Source organism: Danio aesculapii, chromosome 11 (genome assembly GCF_903798145.1).
Source record: "Danio aesculapii chromosome 11, fDanAes4.1, whole genome shotgun sequence".
Lineage (NCBI taxonomy): Eukaryota > Metazoa > Chordata > Actinopteri > Cypriniformes > Danionidae > Danio > Danio aesculapii.
The window spans coordinates 32,006,264-32,018,618 of record NC_079445.1 but is presented as its reverse complement, the minus strand read 5'-3'; the positions used below and the strand labels follow the sequence as shown (position 1 = coordinate 32,018,618).

General features: G+C 36.5%; 1 protein-coding gene across 3 annotated transcripts in view; it reads right to left on the bottom strand.

Annotated features, from left to right (window-relative positions):
* Positions 1 to 672: 672 nt before the first annotated feature.
* LOC130237710 (hyccin 2) overlaps positions 673 to 12,355 on the bottom strand; it is a 35,994-nt gene continuing 24,311 nt past the window's right edge. For 2 of the 3 annotated variants that reach the window (XM_056468725.1, XM_056468726.1), the window contains exons 7-13: positions 11,457 to 11,572; positions 10,996 to 11,091; positions 8,339 to 8,455; positions 6,508 to 6,595; positions 5,585 to 5,735; positions 5,192 to 5,329; positions 673 to 1,436 (exon numbers count right to left, since the gene is read on the bottom strand). In XM_056468725.1, coding sequence (XP_056324700.1) covers positions 844 to 1,436; positions 5,192 to 5,329; positions 5,585 to 5,735; positions 6,508 to 6,595; positions 8,339 to 8,455; positions 10,996 to 11,091; positions 11,457 to 11,572 — 1,299 coding nt within the window. In that variant the 3' untranslated portion in view covers positions 673 to 843. The remainder of the gene's footprint in view (positions 1,437 to 5,191; positions 5,330 to 5,584; positions 5,736 to 6,507; positions 6,596 to 8,338; positions 8,456 to 10,995; positions 11,092 to 11,456; positions 11,573 to 12,355) is intronic. The other variant, XM_056468727.1, reaches the window with a different exon arrangement.

The following is a 12,355-nucleotide window of genomic DNA, read 5'->3' as shown; positions in this document are numbered from 1 at the left end:
CATTTGTTAACAAGTTAATTATGTCAGCCTAACCCGAAACCAACCATGAGCAACGTCTGTAATTTCCTCTGTAATATTTATTAGCTCATGTTAATTTCTAGATTTGCAACAAAAAAGGCATTTGTTAATATGAGCAAGCAAACAATGTTTTTCTAACATTAACAAAAATTAAATCCTTTACAAGATATGGATTATAGTTGATTCATTTTAATAATGTTAACAAATTAGACCAAATTATTAAGGGTTAAATAACCAAAATATTTGTTACTAAATGTATAATTTAAATTAAATATAGAATTTAACACTAGCTAGAACTGAATCATATCTGAACCCCATATAAGTGTGTTGTTACTACTACAACTACATTACTACTAACGACAGAACAGTATTCCAGCATTACCTAAAGTTCTAGTATCTATTTAACAGGTACCAAAACGAATAAATGCACACCATCTTCTAATAAACAACTTAAAAACCTACTAGTACCTAGTGTTGTCCCGATACTGAATTTCGGTATCAAAATTTTAAATACGCCCATTTTTTAAGTGTGTTTTTAAACAGCACTGATTGGCCATTGTGTTCATGTGGACACTGGAGCGTTTCAAAGTCGCACTGGATTGCTCATATGTCAGCTCATAGACAGACCAGCTGATCACTGATGGTTCGAATTCAGTATTGAGACAACACTATTAGAACCAATGTGTTTCTAGTACTAGTATCAATAAAGAATAATCACTTCTACCTAATGGAAAAGATACCAGTAGCAAAACATAAGTACCAATAGCATGTTAAAGGAATTAACGGTAAAGCAGCTTGCCATACACACAGCCCAGTAAAATCACTCTACACCTGTGATATAATCTGCATATTAAAACTGGGTGATCTGGACTGTTTGGACAATGGGCTTCCAGAGGAGAACGGACTCCCTGGGGAAAGGAGATCCTGGCTGCGTTCCGATCGGCCCAGACGCTCCTCCTGCAGGCTGATGGCGGACAGATAGTGAGCCCTGTCCGCACTGAGGCTTCCCAGCGATAGGCTATCTGTGGGTCCTGATGAGCCGTTGAGGCCGGTACAGTCAAGAGACTTGCTAGAAGATGTGCTGCTGGCTTTGGGAGGTGCACCAGCGAACGGAGGGATGTAATGTGGGTCTAGAAAGCGTCTGGGAGCGCTGGGACTGGGACTGCGGCTGCATTCTGCAGTCCGGAGGCTGACGGCTGGAGGAGGGGACTGGTGGCGTTGGTGGAGGCTTCTCAGGGCAGCTCGGGTGTCCGCGGACGTGCTCTCCCTGTGTCTGGCTCCTGGCTCTCTGGAAGGTCGAACGCCAGTGATGATCCAGTCACGTTTCACACTGCTAGGCTGACTGCTGCTGGAAGCCCCAGAGGAAAAGCCTTCATCTGGGTCAAAAGAGTCCTCGCCACAGCTCACGCCGTCTGCATCTAAAACACACACACAAAAAGAGAGAGAGAGGGAGGGAGGAAAATTGAAGTAGGGGAAACAGACCGCTGGATTAAGTAGATTTGCATTTCCTGGAGAAAATACCAGCGCTTGCAAGGCAGAGAAAGAAAAGTGTAAGGTGCGCTTAGAAGTAAGCTGAAGCTTTTGGATGCACGGCTGTGAAATGCAGCATCAGACACTCAGCACGCATCTTGTGTTGATTCTGCTGCAGAGCCCATAGAAAACAACACGACGCCGTCTTTGAAGTGTAAAGCTGCAGTTATACTAGGCTGCATTCGCTTGGTTTTTTCCATTTATACACATGTGGATGTTGACTCAACTCAAGACTCACCTAAAATTTGGATTGAAGAATAAGTTTCTAAATATAAAACGGTTGTTTATTTTATTTTTAAAGTAATATTTTTATTCAGTATGGATGCATTGAATTGATTAAAGGTGATGTTAACGTAGGGTTCCCACTTCAAGTCAATTAAAAGTTAAACAACATTAAAATAACAACAATATTTAAATGGTTTTAGTTGGAATATCATTTAGCATGACTTTAATAGCCAATATGACAACAACAATGGATAATTTACCTACATTTTTATTCATTTACCTAAATAGGTACATTTGTCAACAACAACGAAAAAGAAATAAATCGCAGTAATTACTGTTTGCGTGGCAATGCCGTGTTCCCTCTCCTAAATTTGTTAAATCAACAATTTGAGACAGTAATCCATGCTTTTGTGACCACTCTGTTAGATTACTGTAATGCTGGTACTAGCAAATATGACCACAACTCCCATGTGTTAGCTTCACTTAATTGGTTGCCAGTTCATTTTAGAATACAGTTTAAGATTCTTTTATTTGCCTATTTAGAAAGTTTAGCTATATTTTATCTTGTATTTTTTGTTATCTTGTAGTTTTATATAATATTATGCTTATTTTGTTATATATTTTTGCACAGCACTTCTGTGTTTTTAAAGTACTCTATGAATAAAATTTGACTTGACTAAATTTGATCGTTCAATAGCTGTTTACAAACTTTACATTTAGCAATGTTTTAAAGTGGTTATTTTAAAGCCAAAGCACTTAAAATATTGATTATCCCGATATGTTAGCCTTAGTTAACGTGTACAGTTTCGTTCTGACTCCTGTATTCAGGTGACAGTTCCAAGGGTACATTCAGAATTGGGTAAACGTGCTTTCTCTTTCTATGCCTCGTGTACTTAAAAACGAATTACAAAAGACACTCAGCCTTGCTGCATTGCCAACTCTGAATACTTTTAAACCTCTTTTGTATACAGCTTTAAAGGAGAGTTGTAACTTTTCCATGATGCGATCACAAACTATGATTGTCCAGGTCATGATTGTCTTCCTGTCCAGGTCTCACTAGAAGAAAAGATAGTAGTGATAACTCAATGTGATTTCCTGGCTAAATAAAGGAACAATAATAATAATAATGCATTTGACTAAAGTAATTACCAGTTGAAAAGTGGGAAAAGCATTAAAACAGCACTGAAAAACAGCCTAACTATAACAATAGGCGAGAAACAGCGTGATATAATAATACATTCAGGTAAATTGAAATAAAATTGAACTTATGCGAATTGCATATTCCATTACTTGAAAAAAAAAAAAAAAAAAAAAAAAAAATCAATGTCTGGAATAGACATTTTAAAATTCCATGATATTCCAGAAACTCCATGACCCGTAGGAACCCTGTTAAAGACTCTTGATGTTACAAAAGATCATACCTTAAAAAAAAACAAAAAACTATTTTTAGCATTGGCTAGGCCTGTGACGATGTCTATTTTTGTTAAACAATATATTGCAAAACATATATTGCGATAAACTATATTATTGCCATTTTAAGACCATTTTATGCCACTCACACACATTATATAATGCCAGAATGACATATATAATATCAGCCCAATGCAAGTACACTCTACCAAAGGACACATTTTATTTTTAAGAATTTAATTTATAGTCATTTTAAGAATGGAATAATTAGGCATTGGAATGAGAATGTGAAAACTTATATCCTAAACAAATAACAATAAATGTTCATGAAAAAAGTGCAAGGTAAAAAGTAACAGAGGCTGCGTTATCTGCTACCAGATACTTTCAGTTTTCATACACCCACATGAAAATATACTATAGTAATTAATTAATTAATTATTAGTAAATAATAAAACCATACTGTCACTGACCCTTCCAATAGAGATAGAGATGTTGCAAAATCAGCAAAAATGTTTCTAGAATTAGTTTATGTATGGGCGATATACACTCACCGGTCACTTTATTAGGTACACCTCCAACTGTTTGTTAAATGTTAATTTTTCAAATCAGCCAATCACATGGCAATAACTTAATGCATTTAGGCATGTAGACATGATCAAGATAATCTGCTGCAGCTCAAACTGAGCATCAGAATGGGGAGGAGAGGTGATTTAAATGACTTTGAACGTGGCATGGTTGTTAGTGCCAGACAGGCTGGTCTGAGTATTTCAGAAACTGCTGATCTACTGGGATTTTCATGCACAACCATCTCTACGGTTTACAGAGAATGGTCCGAAAAAGAGAAAAAATCCTGAGCTGATAGAAAGGCAACAGTAACTCAAATAACCACTCGTTACAACTGAATCTCTAAATGCACAACACGTCGAACCTTGAGGCAGATGGGCTACAGCAGCAGAAGACCACACCGGGTGCCACTCCTGTCAGCTAAGAAGAAGAAACTGAGGCTATTACTGAGGGATATATTCTTGCCACAATTTAGGCCCATTAGTACCAATTGAGCATTGTGTCAATGCCACAGTCTACCTAAGTATTGTTGCTGACCATGTCCATCCTTTTATGACCACAGTATACCCATATTCTGATGACTACTTCCAGCGTAAATCATCTTAGACTGGTTTCTTGAACATGACAATGAGTTCACTGTACTCAAATGGCCTCCACAATCACCAGACCTTAATCCAATAGAGAAGCTTTGTGATGTGGTGAAACAGGAGATTCGCATCATGGATGTGCAGCCGACAAATCTGCAGGAAATGCATGATGCTATCATTTCAATATAGACCAAATTCTCAGAGGAATGTTTCTAGTAACTTGTTGAATCTATGCCATGATGGATTAAGACAGTTCTGAAGGCCAAAGGGGGTCCAACCCGGTACTAGTAAGGTGTACCTAATAAAGTTGTCAGTGAGTGTATATTGCATCACCAAAAATGATTGAGGTCTTGTCCATTTGTTGTGCGATAATTGTGACAGACTTAGCATAGTGAATAATAAAAATGTTTATATGGATTAGGTAATTAGTGAATAATGATTAAGGATTGAGTAATTAGTGAATAATGTCATTAGCATTACTTTATTATTGAACACAAACCATACAAGTATTGTAGTTTTGCCGGATTAAAGTATACTGTACACTACTAAACTGTCCTGGAAATGATGTTTGATTGAATCTGTACGTTATGTAACAAGATATGAGAAAAAAAAAGTAATATAATTTATTTCTTGCCTTGCAAGCACTGTCTCCTGATCACAAATGAAAGGATTAAACACAAACAATGACAGTACAACACTAAGGTATGTGGAGAAACTAGTAACAGACAAAAGGAAGTTTTTTTCATGCAGTGGGAGTTGGTGTATTATTTATGCCAATGGAGATTATCTATGATGAACAAGGGCAGGGCTTGTGTATGGACTGTCTAATGGTGAGATGCTCCTGAGCCCCTGCCTACCCCCTTGCAAGGTTAGCTGAATGGTGCACTTTATCCGCCCGCATGGCACAGGATTGTCAGCTCGCTCCGTGGGAGGAGTGTATCGGCTGGGGGTGACGGAGGCGTAGAATTCAGCCGTGGTTGAGAAATCAAAACAATCTGAGGTGAAGACAGTGAACCAACTAAACATGATGCTGACAGAGGGAAAATAAATACACACACACAACAATGTCCTCCTTTTTCTGATGCTTGAATGGGTGTAATGGATGGACTGTCAGGGATGTCATGTAAATGTTCACTTTATGATTTTAACGATCATGGAGGAAATGAACGTGCAGAAAACAGGCAAAATAAAATGATGGGTATATAATGAAGGGTATATTTTCTGACTGTGTGTGTGTATATTTGACGTACCTTCTCGTTTCCAGCGGAGGCGGCGGATGGAGGCGGCAGTGACAGCAGCCTGAGAGACGCATCTCCCAGCAGGCGTTACTTCCACCTCCAGAAGATTCCGTGAGCCCTCTGGAGGACGGGATGGAAGAGAGCGGCTAATTGCATTTGCCACCTGAGGATCAGAGTTCAGTGTAAAGTGGTCAAACATTAATACATACATACATACATGCATACATACACACACACACACACGTCATTTAAAGGTTATTATTGAAAGATTCATGAACTATGACAAACTCAACACAACTCCAAATTCACCATTATAGTAGAGTGGGTCTCAAACGTCTGAGACCGCCAATGAAAATGATTAATGGTCATTATATTTGAAAGGTAACATTTTGGGAATAAGTAAACTAAGTTATATTTCTATTCACACATACATGGATAAATGTAAATAAAAATATATCGAGTCACCATGAGCACCTAAGTGCACTTAACCAATAGGCTATTGGCACTGACACATGAATATTTTTTTAAACCTTCCTTCCCTTATTAAATTAAAAATCTCCAACCACATAAAATGCAATCGCATACAAAGCACTGTCAAAATCATACCAAACTAATAGGTTGTGATGTAACCCTAACCACAAAGCCATGTTTGCCAATCTGAACCCTGAAAAAGGGAGATAGCAGTGCTGCTAAACACATTGTACATCCATGTAAAAGTTAACATCATCTTAATATTCTACTCTACTTTACGTTGTAACATGTCTTTTCTTTCATTTTATTAAACATTGATTATTCCAGACCAAAAATGAAAAAAAAAAAAGAGGACCAAAAAAAAATCTTTCAGACTTTCAGACCCCACTGCATTTTCCCCAAGTGTACTGTAACAAAGGTATTTCACATAATGTATTGGTGTGCAGACAGCTGATGACTTTTACCAGTAATGGTTGGGCATGGAGGTCTAGCTGTGCTCGGTAGAGGATGTCATCCAAAGCTTCTCTCCCCAGATCCCACTGGCCATTATAACTGGAGTTGATAGGAGAGAGCATCATTGTGAAGATGAGATCATTACTAACTAATCATCTCACTGACAATTCAATTCAAAAACATATTCTAAATCAAAATTAGCCCTGAACATTGAAATGGACTTAATACACTGAAGTTAATACACTCAATAAGGCTGAAAAGAAGGGGGAAAAAATGGGAATATTTGGAAATATTATTACAATTTATAAATCACTGTGTTTTAATATATTAAAAACTTTTAATTAATTTCAGTGATGGCAATGTTGAATTTCCAGTGTTTTTTGTGCTGGGCACAGTATAATCATGATTAATCACATCCAAAATAAAAGTTTGTTTTATCATAATATATGTGTGTATTATATTCATATACAGTTGAAGTCAAAATTATTAGGCCCCCTGAAATATTAGCCCCCTGTTTATTTTTCCCCAATTTCTGTTTAAAGGAGAGAAAAATTTTTCAACACATTTCTAAACATAATAGTTTTAATAACTCATTTCTAATAACTGATTTCTTTTATCTTTGCCATGATGACAGTAAATAATTTATTGACTGTCAAGACACTTCTCTACAGTTAAAAGTGACATTTAAAGGTTTAATTAGGTTAATTAGGTTAACTAGGCAGGTTAGGGTAATTAGGCAAGTTATTGTATAACAATGGTTTCTTCTGTAGACTATCAAAAAAAAAAAAAAAAAAAAAAAAAAAAAAAAAAAAAAAAAAAAAAAAAAAAAAAAAAAAAAAAAAAAAAAAAAATCGCTTAGAGGCTAATAATTTTGTCCTTGAAATGGTTATTAAAAATTTGAAAAATGCTTTTATTCTATTCGAAATAAAACAATTAAGACTTTCTCCAGAAGAAAAAATATTATCAGACATACTGTGAAAATTTCCTTGGTTTGTTAAACATCATTTGGGAAATACACATTTTTTTAATTCAAAGGTGGGCTAATATTTCTAACTTCAACTTTGTGTATGTGTGTGTGTGTGCGTGTGTGTGTGTGTGTGTGTATAATAAAACTTAAATTACATTATTTATCAGTGCATTCACCCAAAAATAAGAATTGGCTCGCCATTTGCTGTTGCCAAGTGTTTCCAAATCTTTTAGGAATTTAGTTTTTTCTATTGAAGACAAATTCAGATATTTCTAAGAATGTTTGAAACTGGTAAGCATTGATTTCCATAGTATTATTTCCCTACTAAGCGTGTCAATGACTACCACTTTACAATATTCTTCAAAATATCTTCCTGTGTTTTCAAAAATTCAAACATGTTTGAAACATTCATTCATTCATTTTCCTTCAGCTTAGTCCCTTATGTATCAGGGGTCACCGCAGCTGAATGAACCGCCAACTATTCCAGCTTATGTTTTACGCAGCAGATGTCCTTGCAGCTACAACCCAGTACTGGGAAATACCCATACACACTAATTCACTACAGCCAATTTCGATTATTCAATTCACCAATAGCACATGTCTTTGAACTGTGTGGGAAACCGGAGCACCCGGAGGAAACCCACATGAACACGTGGAAACTCCACACAGAAATGCCAACTGGCCCAGCTAGGACTCGAACCAGTGACCTTCTTGTTGTGAGGCGACTGTGCTAACCACTGAGCCACCATGTCACCCATGTTTGAAACAAGATCCAAACATCTACATCAAATACTCATCATATTAAAATGGTATGGAACAAACAAAACAGCAGTAATTTTACATCTATTAGAGAAAGTAGAGCTCAGCAAACATACATGGCATAGTAAACGGCACTCAGCATCTGCACCATAAACTCTGGCTCCAATCGCACACGGTTACAAGGCTCCTTCCAGGACTTCATCTGCTGTCGTGGGTATCCGCTCACACACAGCCTAAAACACAAAGACAGATTCTGAGAAAATCTCTAACGACATGTTTATTTGGAGGTCTTTATGCTAATGTCGTGACCCGACACAGAAATCCTTCGCTCTCTCTCTCGAAATCAATATTCCATTTAATCCATTTAATCATTCCATCTCTGCCAGTTCCAGCAAGAAATTTCAGAGAAAGAGAGAGAGAGAAAGAGATACAGAGACAGCAATGTTAGTGGATCATTAGCAGAAAACGCATTCTCCATTTTGCAAGCCGATTAGTGGTCTGTTCTTCTATTTTCCCTAAATACTAAAGAGTTGTGGACACTAAATGACTTTCCTAAGGTAAACTAGAACTCAGAAATGTAGTTTTTTTTAGGAGTAGTTAAATATAGAGCAAAATATTATTATAATTTTTTTATAATAAGTTAAAAACTAAAAACAGTTGAAACAGAGGGTTATACATTGCAAAACATCACTGTTCTCTCACTTAAACTTGAAATTCATTGCTGGACTACTTAAAATCTATTGCAAATTATAATCTTTTTTTTAAAGCCAAGTTTTTCAGTCAGTTTTTGTAATTCATTGTAATTTAAGTTTTTGTGCTGCGAATTAGCTTCAATAACAAGCATTACGGTACATTATAGGGATCATTTTTATTTTATTTATTTTTTATTTGTAGTAGCAATATACATGTGTACAGTACAATGATTTCACTTAAGAGTGTACATTTCCTATTGCTAAACTTTCTTTTTTACAAGCTATAAAGTAACAGAACACAACATAAAATAAAAAGTTTCATAAAATATGTAAAAATAACAGTAACAATAAAATGGCAACATATCAATAACTAAATATACATAGGTCAGAGAGGGTCGAGTCTTTATTTATTCGCTCAACTTTAGTTATTATCAGCTGTAAATTTCTAATCTAAAGAGAGGATTAAGAGGGGGAGTGCAATGTGTCGTAAATTGAAAAATGTTGATGGGAATTAGGTAGTAATATTTTTATATTTCTACGAAGATTGGATGGAGCAACCTAATGTATTCGGTCCACTTGGACCAGATATTTCTAAATATGTTAATTTGGAGTAGAAGGGAGAATATAATTTTTTCAATGACATAAACATCATATACTAATTCTAGCCAATCTTGGATTGTTGGGGATTCAGAAAGTAACCAGTGTCCAATGTCCAATGTACCATAATGTGCTTTTTTTGTCTGCGATTATTAAAATATCATGTAAGTATTTTTCAGATTTACTTATTTGGATATCAAAGCTTCCAAATAAATACCGATGAATTGAAAGGGTAGTGTAATATTAAGTATGTTTTCTATTACTCCATGTCCTGCTACCCAAAATTGTTTTAATACTGGACATTCCAAAAACATGTGCCAGTGACTAGGTTCCCGAGACCCACATTGTCTCCAGCACTTAAGTGTATTTTCCTGTGGCGTATGCTGTTTGTTTTGGCGTGAAGCTTTCATTTAATTTTAATTGAAGTTTATTAATAAATATTATATTGAAGAGTCCCTATTATGGGTTTTTGAAAATGACCTTCCATGTAATGTATAACACAGTGAAATATCCAGCTAAGGCTTAAATCTGAAAGTGCACAGTGTTTAAAACTATTGATTAATTTATAACAGAGTCGACTCTTAGTGCTTTAAAAGAATCGTCTTGCTAACGCGTCTTTAGCCATTTCGGCGTGATGTCAATATGAAACTTAAGCCCTGCCTAATTGTTGCGCGCACAAACCCAGGAAAATTGAAACCTGCGGCACAGCCCACAAACAGTAGCAAAGAAAAAGTGGAAGACAAACACTGTAGCAGACGCCGGTTGAATAAAGTCATGATGACGCTGTGCTCAGCTGGATATTATTGGAAGTGTGAGGGAAAGTTAGTGTTATTTTCTCTACCCAAAGATGAATCTGTGGAGAGTCAGTGGTTGAGGTTTATTTTTACAACAATACCTCATCATTAAAGCCCTCATTTTTCTGATGAGTGCTTCAGTAACCTACACACTTACAACGGGGGATTCGTCTGTCGTTTGATAAAGGAAGGATCAGAAAAGACTATTGATGTATGGGACTGTCAGAGCTTGACAGCAACTTTACAGTGGACCAGTTTCTTCCTCCATTTCACAAGTGTAAGTAAGTGCATCTTATAAGACAATGAAAGTGTATTTTGACCTTGCATGCATATCAGACTGTTGTTGGAGACCCTTAAAAACAAAATATGACCCTTTTTAAAGTATAATCGGGGCTCTTTAAATTATTATATTTTATATTAAATAAATATAAATAAAAAATTTAAATGGTCCTGAAAAAAAAACAGTGAAGTAACCTTACTGCTGTCATTACAGCCTCATCAATTTAAATGGAAAACATCTGATATGATTTTGCTAGAGGAACAGGCATTATTTTTATTGATTGGTTGGGGTTACCCTGGTCATCCATTTCTACATTCCATCCCATCAATATTTTTTAGAGGAAGCGAGACAGACGGGCTGAAATGTTCCTGCATCATTAGCAGAAAATATCATTTGTGCACTCTCCTTACCGTGTGCTCATTCTGCAAGCCGATTGGTGGGACGACGCAGGCATGAAGACCACGGCTGAGTTGTAGCAGAGCATTAGAAATGACAGCACCTCAAACCTGGAGGAGAAACACACACACACACACTGCTGTTACACAAAACCGCTCTGACATCTGCATAATTTTACATTGACAAATCAGACAGCGGTACATTAGGAGTCAGCGACTGTCGCCGTGTATCTAACACTGGAACAGGTAATAACAAATCACACTACATCTGCACAGATCCTGCTGTCATGAAGCTCCAGCAGCGGCTTAATGAAATAAAAATGCTGAGATATCATTACAGCCCGTTTCAACCTGCAGGAAGCAGCAGGAGCTGAGTCACCATAATGAAACGGTCCAGCGTGCGATTAATCAAATGCCTAGAAATATTCACAAGGAAATGGTACCAAAAAAAAAACACAGTTTGACAGGAAGCGTACCTGTTCTGTGAGGTGAAAGTCTCTCGCTGTGACAGCAGACCACTGTACACCACTCGGATGAGGTCATGCTGGTTCAGCGCTCCTTCGGTCAGCGCCATGGACCCCAGGCTGGATGGCTGCATTTTAGTATAAAAGCATTTGAATTTATTCATTCATCCATTCATTTGAGGCCCACCAAGTATTGAATATTCATGCAGCAGTTCAATTGAAAACAATGAATAACATTTTGTATGATTTCACTCGAGGCGTTGTTTTCATTGACAGAGTATGTAAATAAGTGTCAGATCCTGCTAAAATCAGTCTAGGCTAGTTTTTGTGATCCGTTGGGTAGTTTCAGAAAGATTTTAAGTACTTTTTAGATAGTCAATGTGGCCTCTAAGATAAATCAGGTAAATACCAGCTTGGTAAAAGTGAGAGAGTTGTTCTTATGATCAATTTGACTCTGCAGAAAAGATACCTTCTTATACACAGGTTAAATTGGAACTAGCCAAATTCAAAACCAAATATAGAGCATAATTGGGACCGATGTAATATCGAGCCAGCTACACAATCTCATATGTTTTGGGCTTGTTAAAAATTAAAAGGACTTCTGGCCGCTAATATTTACAGTTCTCTCTGAAGCATTAAATACTTATATAGAACCTGAGGCCATAATTTCAATATTTGGTTTTACATCACAGTCCTTATGTTTTAATAAAAGTAAGACAAATGTGATTGCCTTTGCAACGCTTCTAGCTAGAGGGTTAATATTGCTCAAAATGGAAGAAAAAATTTCTTCCAACCTTTAGGCAATGGCTTATGGAACTTCTACACCACCTGACCTTAGAAAAAATACTATATACTGTAAGAGATTGCACTGATAGTTTTTCTTCTCACTTGGCAACCTGTTTTAGATCACA